At 40.9% G+C, this 19,090-nt stretch overlaps 1 protein-coding gene across 1 annotated transcript in view; it reads left to right on the top strand.

Annotated features, from left to right (window-relative positions):
* ttc7a (tetratricopeptide repeat domain 7A) overlaps positions 1-19,090 on the top strand; it is a 44,562-nt gene that overhangs the window by 7,611 nt on the left and 17,861 nt on the right. Inside the window, exons 8-17 of the mRNA XM_026309303.2 lie at positions 1,387-1,450; positions 1,620-1,757; positions 4,390-4,473; positions 5,194-5,298; positions 8,092-8,209; positions 8,928-8,985; positions 9,273-9,345; positions 9,456-9,616; positions 18,000-18,116; positions 18,643-18,755. Of these exons, the coding sequence (XP_026165088.1) occupies positions 1,387-1,450; positions 1,620-1,757; positions 4,390-4,473; positions 5,194-5,298; positions 8,092-8,209; positions 8,928-8,985; positions 9,273-9,345; positions 9,456-9,616; positions 18,000-18,116; positions 18,643-18,755 (1,031 nt within the window). The remainder of the gene's footprint in view (positions 1-1,386; positions 1,451-1,619; positions 1,758-4,389; positions 4,474-5,193; positions 5,299-8,091; positions 8,210-8,927; positions 8,986-9,272; positions 9,346-9,455; positions 9,617-17,999; positions 18,117-18,642; positions 18,756-19,090) is intronic.

Genomic DNA, 19,090 nt, shown 5'->3' with positions numbered 1-19,090 from the left:
ACCCACGTCTGTACAAAGTCAAAGAACAGACTTTTATATGGAAAGTAAATTGGTGTTATGTAACAAACCTGCAAGCAGGCTGCTCCTACAGGCAGCAGTTTGCACTGGTTCATCCAGAAATGAGGAATCCCATAGCACACCTTTGATTTCACACATCTTCCCTCTGTTATCAGTGTAATCTGCAACTCAACTTGTGTGACTCTGAAGAAGAGATTTTTGCTTAGGCTTAGTTTGAACATGTTAAATGCCAGGTTTAATTGGGGTTTAACATCATAAGGGGCAATATAAAGGCTCACATCACTTTATCAATTAAACCCCTGAAAGTTCCACTTCAGCTAAACCAATTCTGACCCACAGCTGAGTTACTCAAATGACACAGCAACAGACCAAGAACATACCATAATACACAAAGCATAGAGAAGCACAGCATATCAACATAGCATAACATATGATAATATAATGTAGCATAGCATAACATGACCTGAAGTCATTTAAGGTAACATATAGTAATATTCGGAAAGCATGACCATTCCCTGCACAGTCCTGATGTGACACTGGTTATCTGCATCAGACCCCTAAACCATATCACTGCTTTGCTGCCTTCTCCCTGCATTTCCCTCTTTGCAGGGATCCTGTGTTGCTCAGGCCCTGTGAGCCATACTTAGTCACTGCCACATGACTAATCCTGCCCACACTATCATAAGTGAAGATCTAAATCCATGTCTGAGATCAGAAGGAGAGGAGGAACAGGAGAATTCATCCTGAGGAACAGATCCTTCAGTATTGTTCATGGCTCTTGTCATCAGTTACCTCTTCTAAAAGACCACAATTGTGTATGGAAAATGTGTCCTTTAATAGGACCAGAGAGGGAAGAGAGGCTAAGACAGTGATGAATAAGAGGGATAGAAGAGGTAGAGGTGGAAGGAATGGAGAAACCAGTTTGTATGTACGTGTGCTTGTATTTCTAATGCTGCGAGGACCATTTTGGGACTCCTATTTTAGGGTTAACACTTGGTTTAAGGGTTAAAGTTAGAATTAGGTTTAGGTTCGGGTTAAGGTAAGGTTAAGCTTTTAGCTGTGATGGTTAAGGTTAGGGTACGGGTCTAGAGAAGTCAATGAGTGTCCTCACAAAGATTGAAATGCAAGTATGTTTGTGTGTGCGCATGTGTGTGTGACATCTGAGATAGTGCTGTGTAGTGATACACCTAGGGTGGTCAGGGTTATGTTACAGCACCACAGGTGAGACAGAAACTGGACACTGTGAACAATCTGGCAGTCTACCTCTGGAAAACCTCTGTGTGAGAGAGAGAGGGAGAGAGAGAGAGAGAGAGAGAGAGAGAGACTTTCCATTCTTCAAACTATTTCCTGATTCTTGTGTCCTTGCAGTTGCTTCTGCCCTCAGGACGTGGTGGAAGAGGCCGTATTGCTGCTGCTCATCACAGAGTCCATGGTGAGATACACACACACCGTTCTCAGGCATTCTGCTCCCTACAGTGTTAGCACAATTCTCAGAGATCCCTGTAGTTGAGACCACCAACACAACGACCTTTAGCATCCATAGTCTTCCTCCTTTTCTTTCTCCTCATGGTCTTTTTCACTTAGTGTCTCTGTTGATCCAGGCCAGTGGCGACGCAGTGATAAGTTGTCTGCCAGATCAGGCTGAGGCTCGCCAGGCCAGCCTGCAGGATGCCACCTCTGTCTACGACCTGCTCACCATCGGGATGGCCAGGAGGCGGCAATATGCTATGCTGTCCGAGGTGTGCTGACTCAAACATTCACACACATGCACACTCTATTCTGGAGGCCTGAGGGGAGGAGAGCAAACCTGTGAGAAATATGTTAGTGGGAGCTTTGAAGTGGGAGCTTATATTTTCATACCATTTTGAGTGGGGGCATTATGTGCTTTTTTCACTTTCTCTCAGTCTCTTCATCTGTCAGCAGCCTGCTCACTGTCTATTGCTCCCTTCCTTTTGTCTTTATTTTTTATGTGCTAAATTCCTACTCCGTTTTGTTTGACTCTTTACAAGTGCCTCTGGGGTTGGGGGGGTGGCCTCAAGTTAGGTTTGTCCACTGTGTTTATGCTTCCTCCTTTCCTTTGTTCCTCGCTGGAGGATTAGTTCAGTTATGTTTGTTGCCTGACTCAGAGTGGTGAGTTTAATTTGTTTGTGCCTGAGCCTGGTGAGTTCAGGCTAATACAGAACTGGGTTCTGCATATGGGTCCTACGTTATCCTCATCCTTTTCACTACACCCACTGTAACACCTTTTAATCCTCGCAAATTTACAATTAAAGGGAAGTATTGACTATTTTCTAGCCTAAAGACTTAGAAAAGCACAATAATTTTAGTGTCAGTGCTAGAAATAATATTTATCTCATATAGCTAGGTTAAATGACACAATGTAAAGATCTTTGTGGCCTTTTTCATTGAACTTCTGTCATGTTTCTGTCATGTACCTCATGGCACTCCTTCCTCACTCTCATGTCCACATGTGTCATTGACTTTTTGACATGGGCAGCATGGTGGATTAGTGGTTAGCACTGTTGCCTCACGGCAAGAAGGTTCCTGGTTTAAAACCCATCAGGGGCCTTTCTGTGTGGAGTTTGCATGTTCTCCCTGTGCTTGTGTGGGTTTTCTCCAGGTACTCTGGTTTCCTCCCACAGTCCAAAAACATGTATGTCAGGTTGATTGGTGACTCTAAATTGCCCATAGGAGTGAGTGTGAGTGTGTGAGGTTGTTTGTCTCTATGTGGCCCTGTGATGGACTGGGGACCTGTCCAGGGTGGACCCCTGCCTTTCACCCAGAGAGAGCTGGGATAGGCTCCAGCAGATCCCTGTGACCCTGGTTAGGAATAAGCAGGTATAGATGATGGATGGATGGATGGACTTTTTGAACAATTAAATGTTTTTTTGGCCTTTAAAATTAAGTGGAAAGCATATTATGAAATAATTGGGGTTTAATTGATAAGGAAATGAAACAATCCTTTATTAACTGAGCAGACATACTTTTTGGAGATATTCTCACCTTACAAAGTTAATATGTTGGACATTTACCCACATTTTACAGCTCCAGTGGGTACAGAGCAACAGTAGGACTGATTAATGTGCTGCATGTGCAATATTCATTCCCCTTTTAGTTTGGTTTCGGTCTCCACCAACTCCTCAGTAAAATATATTAGTTACATAGCATTACAATTCGACTCTCATTCACGCACATTCAGTCAGTGATGACCACCAGCCACCATGCATTAGTGTTTTTCCCAAGGACACTTTAACAAATGGACGAAGAGCTGGATGAACTGTGCAATCAGTGGATGACCCTACTCAACTACATCCATAGTTGAGTCAGTGTACCCAGTTCTTTCCCCCTGTCTGTTCTTGACTATGCAGTTATGGCAAAATACATCAAGACTCTAAACAGTGGTTAAGTTGGGATTTGTAATGGCCTAGTGCTTGTTGTAGCAGGGTTGATAAGGATGAGCACTGCAGCAAAGACAGCAGCAGCTTCATATGGCATCATAACAGCCCTGACAAGTTTTATTTCATCATAATAATTCATACACAGCTTCATTCCTTTTTCAAATCAGGCAGGTCTAAGCCCACACTGTCAGCTAATCAGACCACACAGAGGCCGATACTGTATGTTGAGCGCTGTACAGCATGACATCTTTGACTGCATGTGAAATGGTCAGCAGCCTTTGTAGTAAGTGCACATTATTAAATCAAAACCTCAGCCAGACCTTCATCCTCGTTTAGCTTACTTCAGCATGACTGACAACATCTGACTGATCGGCGCTCCACGCCATCCTCTGCTCGTCCACACACACATCACTCACATCATTATGTCCTGAAACAGTGCAGAGTGGGTGGTGAGTGGTGACTAATTAGGAAAATGTAGCCAAGAAGAGTAGCCACTCCATTTAGTGACTATGTAAAAGAGTAAAATGAGTGAATATGTTTAATGTGCCTAACTGTATGTGTATATATATATATATATATATATATATATATATATATATATATATATATATATGTGTGTATAACTGTATGTGTATATATATACATATATATATATATATATATATGTGTATAACTGTATGTGTATATATATATATATATATACACACATACAGTTAGGCACATTAAACATATTCACTCATTTTACTCTTTTACATAGTCACTAAATGGAGTGGCTACTCTTCTTGGCTACATTTTCCAAGAAAAAAAAAAAAAAAAAAAAAATATATATATATATATATATATATATAATTCTTTTTTTAATTTATTTTTTGCCCAGTGCAGGTTTACTCTGTTGGAACATCTGCTTATACACTTGTACACAACGACCTAACTGAAGCATATTTGTGTGTCTGTATGTGTGTTACTTCTCCAGTGTCTGGAACGAGCCATGAAGTTTTCATTCAACGAGTTCCACCTCTGGCACCAGCTGGGCCTGTCACTCATGGCGGCAGGGAAGGTGAGTTCATTTATCCTTATATACCAGCAGCACATAACACCACACCCAAAGGAGACATATGCCTTCTGTCATGTTTCTGTCATGTACCTCATGACACTCCTTCCTCACTCTCATGTCCACATGTGCAACAACTAACATTCACAACTGAGTTTTACTCAGTATGAACAATTTAGATATTGCTAGTAATTTATAGTTATAAAAAATAAATTGTTGACAAATACAATTGAATCCATTTGCTGCTAAATGTTCAAATGGGAGTTCTCAGGAGCCAGAATACCTCTAAGTGTATGTGTGGGTGTGTGTTTGTGTGCCCATTTGTGTGACAGAAAAATTGATCTGAATTTCAGGATAAAGTGACGCTGCAGATCAATGGAGCGCTCTAGAAATAGGCTGCTCCATAGAAGGAGAAGGGGCCGCCTCAGTGTCGTCAGATCCGCTTCTAATTATGGCCATCCTGATGTATGTGTGTGCATGTGTGTGAGCACATGTCCATGTGCATGTGGTCCATTAATGATTGACCTACATGTATTAAGTGACTGTGTGGCTAAATAGGTCTATTACGGCTGCATAAGGAGAGATGACATGCATTTGATACACTCGAAGTGATCTGTGTCATTTGAGGCTGCATGATAACCTGCTGTCATGTGCACATTTATCAGAACTTGTCATTGACATTTGTGTGTGTGTGTGTGTGTGTGTGTGTGTGTGTGTGTTTTCCAGGGGGTTGGTGCTGTGTCTGTATTTAAAGAGTGTGCCAGGATGAGGCCACAGGACCCTTCATTACCCCTGTTGGCTGCTAAAGTCTGCATTGGTCAGCTGCACTGGGTGAATAAATAAGCAACATCTTCACAAACTTGTAAACTTGTAGACAGAAACTATAACATGCATACACATGTAGCTGTACTTCATGCCTGGAAGCCTGAAGTACAGCTACATGCATCTTTTTGTTTCACTCCTGTGCTTCCCTCACAGTTGAGCCACCTTTTTCTGGCTTGTTGCCCCAGTGGGACTACTGGTGGTACAAGGTCACTGAATGGGTTATGACTTAAAAATTTAGGCTTAGAAAGTTTGTGTTATTATAAAGTAGACTTTTTTTGTAATATTTTGGACTGACAGCAACAATCTCACACACGTAATCCTGTGTCTATGTCATGAGTCCCTCTGGGGACTTCCTGCCAGAGGACTCTTATTTTGTGTGGTCTTCCTGTTTCCCCTGTTCTGGTCTCTTGCAGCTTTATGTTTGTAATTTGTGTTCATGAGTTTCACCTGTCCCCGTTATGTTCACCTGTGTTCTAATCACCATTTGAGTTCTCCCTATTTATACCTCCCTTCTTCCTTTGTTCCCTGCAGAAGCATTTGTTGCAGTCAGTAGTTAGACGAGGGGATGCTATTCCTGTGGAAGTATTTTAAGTTTCAGCCGTCTCATCCGGTTTTTGGAGTTTGTGTTTTTTGCCCTGGCGTTCTCCAGAAGGAAATAAATCCCTGTTTGCTCTGCATTTGGGTCCAGCCTTCTCTCCCGCACCTCCACATACAGCCACACGTGACAGTCTACCCTTAAAACAGTGGTTCTTAGCTTGAGGGTTTAGGCCACACAAGGGGCCATGAGATGATTGCTGTGGTAGAAAATAAGAAAAAACTATTTTTTGAGAGAAAATTGTTTCAAGCGTTTTTCTAATGTTTGCAAAATTCTAGACATTTGATGATCCCATAATTTTGCTTATGGCACACACATTAGGTTGACATTCATATAGCGTTCAGTGAAATGCCTAGATAACACTAAATAAAATTTGGCACAAACATTTATGCCTCACAGTGAAATGTAATCATTTAGTGATCCATTTCACTTTTCAAAATTTGGATTTTGATCAAGATACTGCCATTGCACAGCACCTTGAATTTAGAGGTTACAATGAGAAAGGGTTGCTAAAAAACTGAAATACTCATTTAGCCAGACACAAAGTTTCAAATTTCACAGGATTGCAGACATAGTAGCAAAAATCCATTCTCCTCTTCTCCTCTGGAACCAATAAGATTTGAGAAAAATGCATGTAAACTCGTTATCATAGACAATCTAAATCCATGCATGTTTATTTTCATTTAGTTTGACCTGCCCCATCAGCTTTAGCTACCATGAATAATTAGATGACAAAATAAAGCTGAAGTTACATCATAGAATGGTGTAGTGCATGCACTGGAGGTGTATAGAATATTTAATGTGCATGATGCATGAATGTATGTTTGGAAATGCATGAAAGTTATCGAGCAGCATCACTGTATAGCTAAGGTTTTAGGATTGACACTTGCTTGGACAATTCTGCTGTTTTATGATCTGTGCAGGAGAAAGTCACATTGGCAGATAGAGAGAGAGAGAGAATGAGTGAGGGTAAGCTAGACAGACAGAGAAAGAAAAAGGGGGCCTCAGATTAGAAAAGAGGAGCTAACAGGGCCGAATGGAGAGAGCACATCTGTCAGTGGCTGGAGATCATGGCAGGCCATAGACACTAAGGAGCTTACAGCCTTAATCACAATGGGACACTATGGCCATAGTGCAGTGGGGAATTACATAAAAGGGCCATAATTATTCACCATCAGCTCCACTGTACTGTCTTTACTGTTATCTAGCCAGCAACATTTTCTTTTTGCTTTTTGCATCAACCCACAAGCTCACAGACCAAGACCAAAAACTTCTTCATGCCCTCATGGTTTTCTTATGGTGCTCTTACAGATGTATATCAATCATTAAAGATCCAAAGACACTTTGTGTGTCTGTGGAGTGAAGTGCACAATTGGTGATCTGAAAGCAAAGCTGCTTTTCTAAATTCCTGAAGAGCAGTTTTGCAGATGCAAGTTTTTTATCCAACAACAACAGCATGCTCTCTCCCTTTACATCGTTCAAGGGAGGAAAAAAACCACATAATCCTGCTAAGATGTGCATGGACAAGCTGTGTTTTTAAATGACTGGCTATTGTGCGCATGCTTTGAACTCACAAGGACTGGATTCAGAGACAGAGAGAGAACAGAAGAGGAGGAGGATGAAGGTAGGAGGAGGAGGAGGGTAGGTAGAGGAGAGAGAGGGTGTCAGAGCAGTTGGCTTGCTGTTGCACTGGCGTGCCGTCAAAGACAGTACCCTCCTACGCCCACCTACCCACCTGCCCGCCCGCCACCAGCCATACCTCACACCGAGTGACACAGTTTCTTTGTTGGGCTCAGGCGCACACTGCCTGCAGTCTACTGCTGTGTGTGTGGGCGAGCATGTGTGTGTATGTGTGTGTGTGTGTCCTTCAGCAAACTGCATTGTCCTTCAGCTGAATCTGCTTGGACTAAACTCACACTAGGCTCAGACATTAATTCTCCATTCCCTGTTGCACCTCAGCTGCCTTTAAGTGCTACAGTGACTTTTGCTGTCACACGCTTTGTATGAAGGATTGTTGCAGATTCTGCTTTCAGTACAGCACCTCTCAGTGCTCCTCACAGATTTATTTGTTTCATATTATAGGTTTTGGATTCATTTGAGTATGACAGAGTAATTCACTGCTTCAACTTGCAAATATCATAGAACTAAACAACCCCACAGATGCAAAATGAGTGTATTGTATATGTATATGTATATGTTTCCAGTTTGAGGAAGCTGAAGCATTATCCCGGAGTGTGGTGTCTATGGGGGAGGAAGCTGGAGAATTTCTGCCCAGGGCTTACCTGGCTCTGGGTCTCTGCTGCAGTCTACAGGCCTCTGATGGTACAGATACACAAACACAAACCACCAAACAGACACATATACCATCACTGTCCTAACCAGAAAATTGATTGTATTACTCATTGATGCAGATGCTTAAAAAGGCCTGTTTACATTTTTCTAACAAGCAACAAGTGTTGTCTCTCAAAAATGAAGGCAGCTGGCCACAAAACCTCTTAAATAGGAGTCAGGGAGGACTGGCTCAGTATGTGGCAGTGTCTGATGTGATTCTATGGGCAGTAGCTCAAATCCTTGATTTTTTTAAAATTATGGCTCTGATCTTTCCATAACCTGCCTTCTAGCACCTCTAAAGCTGAAGAAGATGCTAACAGAAATTGTTCTTTTACATGCAGTTTTGTGCCAGACTGTTTCTTGGCTGGGTGCAGTGACTTTTCTGGAGTGTTGTTACAGTGATGCTGCCAGAAAACCGGTGGAAGTTATTGTTCCCAGCTAAGTCATAGTCCCCAGTCACACAACTAGTTGTTCTGACCCCTTTTAAATGAGACTTAAGATGCAACATGTTCATTAGTGAGCAGAATTGTTATGTTTGGACAAATGTTCCCATATATGGAAAACATGGAATGGGAGAAAAAATAAAGATAAATGACCTTTGATTTCTATGAAGACTTGTTGAATTATGGTGATTATTCCATTTTATACAAAATAAACTGTATACTGTTAAGAAAAAAAAACTAAAACTAATGTTGTCTACTTCCTACAGCTGCTCTGAAAGCAGATAGGAATGAATTCAACAAAAAAGCATTACAAGCCCTAAGCAAGTAGGTGCCAGTTCTTCCAGTCATTACAGCATAGGTTTCACACATCATACATACAGGAAATGCACTGATTCAATTATAATTCAATAATTTCCACCAGTCTCAGCTGTACTGTGGTTAGTGCTAAGTAGCAAATGTTACCATGCTAAACCATGATCCTGAATATGTTAGCAGCATTGTATGCGAACATATTAGCATGTTAGCACTGTCATTCTGAGTATGCCAATGTACGATGCATTTTGTTCAAATCACTGCTGTGCCTAAGAAGCTGCTATTACTGTCCTCTGCAGGGCCCATTCATTAGACCCTCAGGATGCTAAGATTGCTATGTGCCTGGCTCTCCAGCTGGCACTTGTTCGCCAGGTATAAGTGACAATACTGTACTGTATATTTTGGAGTAATCAACAACAGATATTATATATTATAAAACATTACAGACAAGTTGTACCTGAGAGTCGGCGTGTGTCTGGCAGGTATCGGCAGCCATGGAGCCCCTGCAGGCAGCTTTATCTCTCCGTGGGGACGACCTACACTCCCTCCACCTGCTGACCCTGCTGCTCAGTGCCCAGAAACACCACCGCCATGCACTGGACACCCTGGGCCTGGCCCTCAGCCAGCACCCCGACAACTTCAAGTAAAACCCTCTACATTACCCAACCACACACACACACACAAAAGATAATGCTGACTGAAGTGGTGGTGAATTGAGCATAAGGAGCCAATCAATTGTTGCGATTTCATATGCTGATGTCTGTATTTGTGAGTGTGTGTGTGTTTGTAAGAATAGCAAGACTCAGCCCAAACTCTAGTATTCTCCTCCATAGGGATAGGATGTCTCAGGGTCGCTGTGTTGGAGGCCAAGCTTGCGCGTCTCACACACACACACACACACACACACACACAGTTCATGTATGGTTAGAGACAGATTTTCTCAAACAGGATAAGATAAATAGTTGAATATTTGCAAAGGTTTTCTAATCCAGGATGATGATGATGATGATGGCTGATGAAGGTGATTTATTTTATTTCATGATAAAGAAACAACATAAATTTTTTAATTCATTTTTCTATAGGTTGAAATGACTCTTAATTATTTAAGGTGAAGTAGTAACAGTATAGGCCTAAAACTGTTTCAAGATACCTCTCAGGAACAATTCTAGTCATTCATCCTTCACTTAAAAACATATTTATCAGCAGTGGATGGAGCTCTGTTGTCTTGGATGCAGACAACATTATCCAGGCTAATTATATCACACTAAGCATAAATTGGAAGCATGTTGCATCATCTTTTTGATCTGTGCTTCAAAGTAAAGCATTTCATAATGCAACCATTTGGGGTCAGTGTTGGCCTCCACGGTCCCAGCACAGACAGATGGGGTACATCCATACATTAGAAAAAAAGAGAAAGAAGAAGAAGATGCAGAAAAACAAGAAAATTTATGAAACAACAAAGGGAAGGAAGGATGCGAGAGCCTGGCATAGAGAAGAAAAACATGGAGACAGAGTGGGCGGATGCAGGAAAGATGATGGCTTTATAAATACACAAGCTTTGTTGAGCTGTACTGTATGTACAATTGGAAGATGAAATCTGTTCTCTCTCTGTCTAGATGCACACACCTCCTCCATAGAGACACTTGACTGCTTTGACCCATTTAAAAGCTCTGTTCTGGGCTCAGCCAATGACATTGCTGTCTGCGCCAGGAATTCCCATCGCCTCGGTAACCATGAGGTCATACGGGTAGAGCAGACAGCATCAGTTGTTGTTCCCAAACTGTTGATATGGAGCAGTAGAGAAACATCGAGTCAGAGAGAAAGAGAGCGAAAGCGAGACATAAATCTTTTTATGTTTAGTTTGCTGAATGGAACAGCTGAATTAAAACGAAGTGTTAGTGGATTTCCATTAACTGTATTACTACCTCTAAGATTTATGATCCATATTTCAAATGATCGTTTTATTACATTGGCATGCCAGTAAAACATACCTGAACTGAACCAGCTAAGAGCTGGAGCAAAATATCAACAGGAGTACTCTGACAGCTCTGCCCTAACCTGACCTTGTCGTATGGCTTTCGATCCAAACCTAGCCTGGGAGCAACAGCTATATTTTTTAAGTCTTCCATTTTGCTATCAAAATTAAGGACTAGCCTAGTGTGAGTATAGCAAAATAACAACCACCTCATGTGATCTGCTGCTATAGCAATTTGTGCATAATAATATCTAACAATAACCAACTTAAATGTTAATGGAAATATTATGTAGATACTTGCTAATAGGTTGTAAAGTCAATAATAACAATGTGGTTGCAGGCTCTTAAAGCACATAAATATGTTTACATTAAATGGCAATTGACAGTATGAGTGACAAACTCTCCTCGGAACATTTTTGCATCTTTCAGCTCCTTTAGCTCTAGGTGTTTTACTCTACTTTAATGTTTTGTCCAGTCTGACAGTGGATAATGGAACATTTTGCAGTTCAAGAGTCAGATTTGTCCCTCAGGAGCTGGTGGAGAACAAAACAGAGCCAAAAGAAGAGGAGATATTGGACTTACATCAGCTGACAGAGAAACAACTCTAAAATTTGTGTTAATGTTCTTCTGTAACTGCTGTTTTGTGAAAAGTCAAAATTTTCCTAAATATGAGCCATTAACATTTAATACCACTTTAAATCATCACTATAAAACTGTAAATGTTGCACAAAGGTTTCCTAAATATTTGCCAACTGGCTATTTTCTCAAAGCATAGAGAACAAATTGGGGACTGACATCTCCATGGTCTTCTTGAATAATTATCTATCATACAACCAAGAAGCACCTTTTGACCTGTTGTCAAGAACGGTTTGGGATTTTGTGAAAATCATGCATCATTGTAGCTGTAATAGTAAAGGCTTTTCTTGATTCTAAAGTTTGATAATCAACAGTACTTTTGCCCTAAACCCAAACCTGCAATACGATAATAGAAATAGAGCTAAATCCAGCAAAGATGTAGCAATACCCTTGGGACTGGTTTAGCTGAGACACCAATATATCCAACTTTTAAAAAATGTGTAAGAGAAAATGGGAATAATTGATTTGTTTTGGATTGATGCCATTTCTTTTTTTTCTTAGTGAACTTTAAAGTACCATGCTGCATGTGCATCATAAGTCTTTTTTCCACTTGCAGTTGTTTTAATTTAGTGAAACTTTTTTTGTGATAATACCTTTCAGTGTTTTTTTTATCAAGGTCTCATACGTACAAATTCAAAAATGTGCATAAAAAAAGCTTCTGGCAGAGAGAGAGAGAGAGAGAGAGAGAGAGAGAGAGAGAGGTGTTTTCTCTTTAACAAGCTCATTGAATCGTTTGCTTTGGATGTGTGAGCGAGCATCAGAGATTAAAGCTTGTGTCGTGCACGGTGCCGGTCATTCCACGACGCTTGTGTGTATGCCTGTGTGCACTTGAGTCTTAGGGTCGCTTTATGTATGTGTGTTTATAAGATTGTAATCTTGTACATGCATGCTTGTGTGTCATTGTGTGTGTGTGTGTGTGTGTGTGTGTGTGCGTGTGTGTGTGTGTGTGTGTGTGTGTGTGTGTGTGTGTGTGTGTGTGTGTGTGTGTGCGCACGCTCGCCTTAATGTGTGTGATTCTTGTTAGCACTGCCTCTCTGCACCACAGCAGAATGCTGTAGCATTCCGAATTATTTCTCCTTCCTCTTTTTCTCCCACATCCTTTTCCCCGGCTTCTCTCTTTCGCCATCTCTTCTTTTTTTCTAACCCTCTCTTTCACTTCTTTCCTCTCATCTTTTTTATCTAACATCTCTATTTCTCCCTTTTCTTTGAAATTTTAATCAGTAAACAGGCATGTATTTCAATGTGAATTGGGATTCTGCCACAGATTGAGCGAGCTGAGGAGAGAGAGGAGAGGATTGTGTGTGTGAGAGACAGGGAGAGAGAGAGTGATCGTGGTCTCACAGTTTGTATTAAAGAGAATGATTAATCCCAGCCTTTGATTCTGCATTCATCTAACGAGGATCTTACAGCATGAGCAAGTGTGACATTTGTGCATCTGTATGTGTGTATTAATGTGCACATGCATGCCTGGCTTATGCTTTGCTACACAAAGCAAGCTGTCTGCACAGCCACGTGTGTGTTAATCTGCATCAATGCACACAAGTAAATATATATATATATATATATATATATATATATATATATAAATAAAGAGAGAGAGAGAGAGAGAGAGAGAGAGAGAGAGAGAGAGAGAGAGAGAGAGAGAGAGAGATAGATAGATAGATAGATAGATAGACAGACACAGACAGACAGACAGACAGACAGACAGATAGATAGATAGATAGATAGATAACATATACAGAGACAGAGAGGGAACACATGCTGATATTTGGGGTTGGAAAGTGAGTAATACTGTAGATACACCACTTTTCCAAGGGAATATTATTAGTTACTCTTACCTGGCCACCACCAAGCATTTACACTGAGCTACACTGTTCACAGCCATCCGTCCTCAAGCGCTACACTTTGCATACACCAGGTTCATTTCCAAGAGACTGGAAATGACAGCCTTTGCAATCTGCTGTGTAGTTTTGAGTGCTGTAATCTTAATAAAAATCTAGCTTTGTAGGAGAACTACTGTGTGAGTCGAGTGGTGCATAACAAAGTTGAAAATACTCTGTCCTTGGCTGACTTAGTACAGTTTGATATTACTTGCTATATAGTATAGCATCCACACACACACACACACACACACACATATATGTATATATACATTTCCCTCCAAAAGTATTGGATATCAAAAGATGAATATGAGACAAGAGATCAACATTTTAGCTTTTACAGTGGGTACGGAAAGTATTCATACCCCTTTAAATTTTTCACTCTTTGAGTCATTGCAGCCATTTGCCAAAATCAAAAAAGTTCATTTTATTTCTCATTAATGTACACTCAGCACCCCATCTTGACAGAAATGTAGAAATTTTTGCAAATTTATTAAAAAAGAAAAACTGAAATATCACATGGTCATAAGTATTCAGACCCTGTGCTCAGTATTGAGTAGAAGCACCCTTTTGAGCTAGTACAGCCATGAGTCTTCTTGGGAATGATGCAACAAGTTTTTCACACCTGGATTTGGGGATCCTCTGCCATTCTTCCTTGCAGATCCTCTCCAGTTCTGTCAGGTTGGATGGTGAACGTTGGTGGACAGCCATTTTCAGGTCTCTCCAGAGATGCTCAATTGGGTTTAGGTCAGGGCTCTGGCTGGGCCAGTCAAGAACGGTCACAGAGTTGTTCCGAAGCCACTCCTTTGTTATTTTAGCTGTGTGCTTAGGGTCATTGTCCTGTTGAAAGGTGAACCTTCGGCCCAGTCTGAGGTCCTGAGCACTCTGGAAGAGGTTTTCTTCCAGGATATCTCTGTACTTGGCCGCATTCATCTTTCCTTCAATTGCAACCAGTCGTCCTGTCCCTGCAGCTGAAAAACACCCCCACAACATGATGCTCCCACCACCATGTTTCACTGTTGGGATTGTATTGGGCAGGTGATGAGCAGTGCCTGGTTTTCTCCACACATACCGCTTAGAATTAACGCCAAAAAGTTCAATCTTGGTCTCATCAGACCAGAGAATCTTATTTCTCATAGTCTGGGAGTCCTTCATGTGTTTTTTGGCAAACTCTATGCAGGCTTTCATGTGTCTTGCACTGAGGAGAGGCTTCCGTGGGGCCACTCTGCCATAAAGCCCTGACTGGTGGAGGGCTGCAGTGATAGTTGACTTTGTGGAACTTTCTCCCATCTCCCTACTGCATCTCTGGAGCTCAGCCACAGTGATCTTTGGGTTCTTCTTTACCTCTCTCACCAAGGCTCTTCTCCCACGATTGCTCAGTTTGGCTGGACGGCCAGGTCTAGGAAGAGTTCTGGTCGTCCCAAACTTTTTCCATTTGAGGATTATGGGGGCCACTGTGCTCTTAGGAACCTTGAGTGCTGCAGAAATTCTTTTGTAACCTTGGCCAGATCTGTGCCTTGCCACAGTTCTGTCTCTGAGCTCCTTGGGCAGTTCCTTCGACCTCATGATTCTGATTTGCTCTGACATGCACTGTGAGCTGTAAGGTCTTATATAGACAGGTGTGTGCCTTTCCTAATCAAGTCCAATCAGTTTAATTAAACACAGCTGGACTCCAATGAAGGAGCAGAACCATCTCAAGGAGGATCAGAAGAAATGGACAGCATGTGAGTTAAATATGAGTGTCACTGCAAAGGGTCTGAATACTTATGACCATGTGATATTTCCGTTTTTCTTTTTTAATAAATTTGCAAAAATTTCTACATTTCTGTTTTTTTCTGTCAAGATGGGGTGCTGAGTGTACATTAATGAGAAATAAAATGAACTTTTTTGATTTAGGCAAATGGCTGCAATGACACAAAGAGTGAAAAATTTAAAGGGGTCTGAATACTTTCCGTACCCACTGTATTTCCAAGTATTTACATCTAGGTCTGATACATAACTTAGAAGATTGCATTATTTGTTTGAACCCACCTATTTTTCATGTGACAAAAAGTATTGGAACATGTGGCTGACAGGTGTGTTTTGTTGTCCAGGTGTGTCCTATTACACTCACTATTCAAACAATAAAGAGTGCTGAATGTCTACGCTCAGTTTCAAATTCGGTTTTGCCTGTGCAGACTGCATTTATAGTTAGAGGTGTTACCAACATGAAAACCACAGAGCTGTCTATGGGTGAAAAACAAGCAGTTGTGAAGCTGAGAGAAGATGAAAAATCAACCAGAGCCATAGCACAAACATTGGCCATAGCCAGTACAACCATTTGGAAGGTCCTGAAGAAAGAAACCACTGGTGTACTAAGTGACAGACTTTGGAAAACAGCAGCTTTTGACGACAGAAACATTGTGAGAGCTGTTAAGAAAGGTCCTAAAACAACTGTTAGTGACTTCAGCAACAACCTCCAGAGGGCAGGAGTAAAGGTATTAAAATCTACCAAAAGACTTCATGAACAAAAGTACAGCGGCTACACCCGAAGATGCGAACCACTCATTAGCAACAAATTTTTATGGACTGCTGAGAATAAGATGAACCTTTAGTAAAGTGATGGAAAAGCTAAAGTTCGGAGAAAGAAAGGATCTGCTCATGATCCCAAACATATAAGCACATCTGTGAAACAATGGAGGTAATGTCATGGCTTGGGCTTGCATGACTTCTTCTGGGACGGGCTCATTAATCTTCTTTGATGATGTAACCCATGATGCAGCAAAATGAACTTAGAAGTCTACAGAAACATTTTGTCTGACAATTTAAAGAAAGATGGAACCAAACTAATTGAGAGATCCTTCATCATGCAACAAGATAATGATGCAGAATTTCCACCTACAAGGTCAAATATGTCAAATATTATTGTGAACAAAAAAAATGGCTATACCTGTATATACAAACAAAAAATTGGGGCCCTCCCATAAATAAGAAATTATGTGACACTAATTAACCCTTTATTCAAGCTATTATGTAATGTCTATGTAATGTCTAAATGACAATAGAGGACACATGTGATGCACATTTTTCACTATTTAAACAGTTTTTAAAACACATTTTTTTGAACATATGAATTCTTCCTTTAAATCAAATCAGTTTTTCTGTGTTAGATGTTTAATGTGAAACTTCTGCAGGAAGTGAGAGACACAACTAGACATTAATTGAGATGCTGCCATTTATTTGAATAATTGTAGTATATTATGAGAATTTACAGTCAACTTAATTTTGATGGTTCAGGGAGAACGTGTTTTTTGTGCATATAATAAACACCCAGACTTTGTCACCTTTCAGCACTATGATGGGTTTACATCGCCACAATGCTTCTAAACGCTTTGCCACACTGTTGATGATACACACACACACACACACACACACACACACACACACACACGCACACACACACACACACACACACACTCCAATGGACCCCTACTGGCAAGCATATCCTTAACACAACGTCCCTAAGCAGCGCTTGCCATCGGCATGTCAGAGAATCCAACCCTTTTCCTCCCACACAAACACTTTCATTTTTTCTTTTTAAACTAGATTTCACCCAGAGTTTTTCCCCTGACATCAGCTCGTTCCGTTCTGCTATAGAGCCTCACTCTTCCTCTTCCCCCCTATCCACCTCTTCATCCTTCTCTTTCTTCTTCCTTCTAAGCCCCTTCGCATCCTCTAACAGGAGAGCACAGAGTAGACTTGGAGGAGACTTCACCAACAGGGGGTCAGTGGACAGTTAGTCAGGCAGGCATCAGATGTAGTGAACACCGTAGTCTCACTGTCTCTCTCACGCTCCCTCTCGCCTCACACTGATGGATGAGTGATGCCCATAACAGACTGCATCCTCTGAGAGCCCCTTCTGGCAATTACTACAGACAAACACACACACACACACACACACACACACATACATACACAAGAGACTCTTGTGTCACTTAAACAGTTGTCTTCAACTAAAAGGGCCAGGCGGAAACACTCTATGGTCTCTACTTAACAGCTTTTCAATTCACCACAACACACACACATGCGCACACACACATACACACCCACATACACCCACACTCTGAGAGCATGTTATTTGTGTTAGTGTTATTGATCCATGCATCCCTTAACCCACAATCACTGAGATGGGTTCTCTGCAGTCACCCAGCTTCTGTAAAAGCTCACACACTTACCCTAAGATACTGTATTAGTGTATATAAATGGGTATTTACAAGCTTCTTTATTTTTATAAGCGAATCAGCTAGTTTCTGCTGCTAATCTATAGAGTAGTTTGCAGAGATCTACTTTTTCATTAGTGGGTACTGAGGGATTGAAATCTTCCAATCCTGCAGTTCTACTTTATCTGGATAAACTAATGTGATCAGTGACAATAAAAACAAGCTTGATTGTGTTTCAGTTTGACTAACTAATTGTTCCTTTAGGCTAATTTACTCACACATTAAGATTAAACACAGATTAGTAAAGTATCTGTGTGTGTGTGTTTTGTGGTACAGTTTGCTCTTCACAAAGGTGAAGCTTGAAGAGGTCCTGTTTGGCCCAGCTGCAGGCCTGCAGACCTGTGAAGAGATGTTGCAGCACTGGCAAAGCCGCTATGACGTCAGCCGCACCAGGTGAATAGTACTTTGCTTTCATGTGCTGGAGAATGAGCTGTATCTCACCAAGTGTTTATTATTGTTATGACAAAGCTGCTGCTCTTGGATTGTTTATAATTATTTTATATATTATACTGTTCATGCCCTCATGGAAGGTTTAATCAGCAGTCTGAGTAGTTTTGAGATAATGAGTTTTTGCCTTTGATCAAAACTGATATACAGTAATAAACATTTCTATTATTCATCAACAGAAACAGTTCTTATAATAAATATGTAATATCAAAATTGTAACATTTCAGATCAGGTTTTGTTGAATGGGTGGCTTCCAGATCCTTGTGCACTCATTTTATGCTTTGAGGTTCACACTAAATGAGGAAGAAAATAATGATTTTCATGAAAAACTTACTCTTTCTTTGTTATAATGCAGAAGACAAACTCAAGAAGCAAGAGTGATAGCAGATTAAAAAGGGAAGATCATATTTTAATTTATTTTTGCTTTTCTTACTTACACTTGTTGTCATTGGTGTGCGCATATGTGTTGCAGTGAGACAGATGACAGCAGCAGTATACCAATGGCTGAGAGACCAGAGGTCAGCCCTGGAGCCAGGAAACTCTCCATACACCTCACCCTGCCTGACTTCCAGGACGCCTCCACTGGTCCGCTCTCTTACTGGTTAAAATCTTTTTAATAGGGAACTGTCTCTGTACATATTTGGTTTGCAGCATGCTGGATTGATGAGTTTATGTTAAACACAGTCTCATTTTTCTTTGGCGTTGAGTAAACACCAGTGAGAAAAGTGAACGTGTAGGTCAGACTAAATCCCCAAGCATTTGACCTACTCTGGATTAAAACTATGTTTGCCTGTCATGTGTTGTTCAAATATCGATGATCTGACTCACCTTCTGTTTCTAGCAGGATCGAGGCTCTATAAATTTTTTCATGAATTCACATTTATTTTCTGGATGCCCTGAAAATGAACAGATTATCAGTC

The sequence above is a fragment of the Mastacembelus armatus genome, chromosome 15 (assembly GCF_900324485.2).
Source record: "Mastacembelus armatus chromosome 15, fMasArm1.2, whole genome shotgun sequence".
Lineage (NCBI taxonomy): Eukaryota > Metazoa > Chordata > Actinopteri > Synbranchiformes > Mastacembelidae > Mastacembelus > Mastacembelus armatus.
The sequence above is the reverse complement of the archived record's forward strand: the minus strand, read 5'-3'. Positions and strand labels throughout refer to the sequence as shown.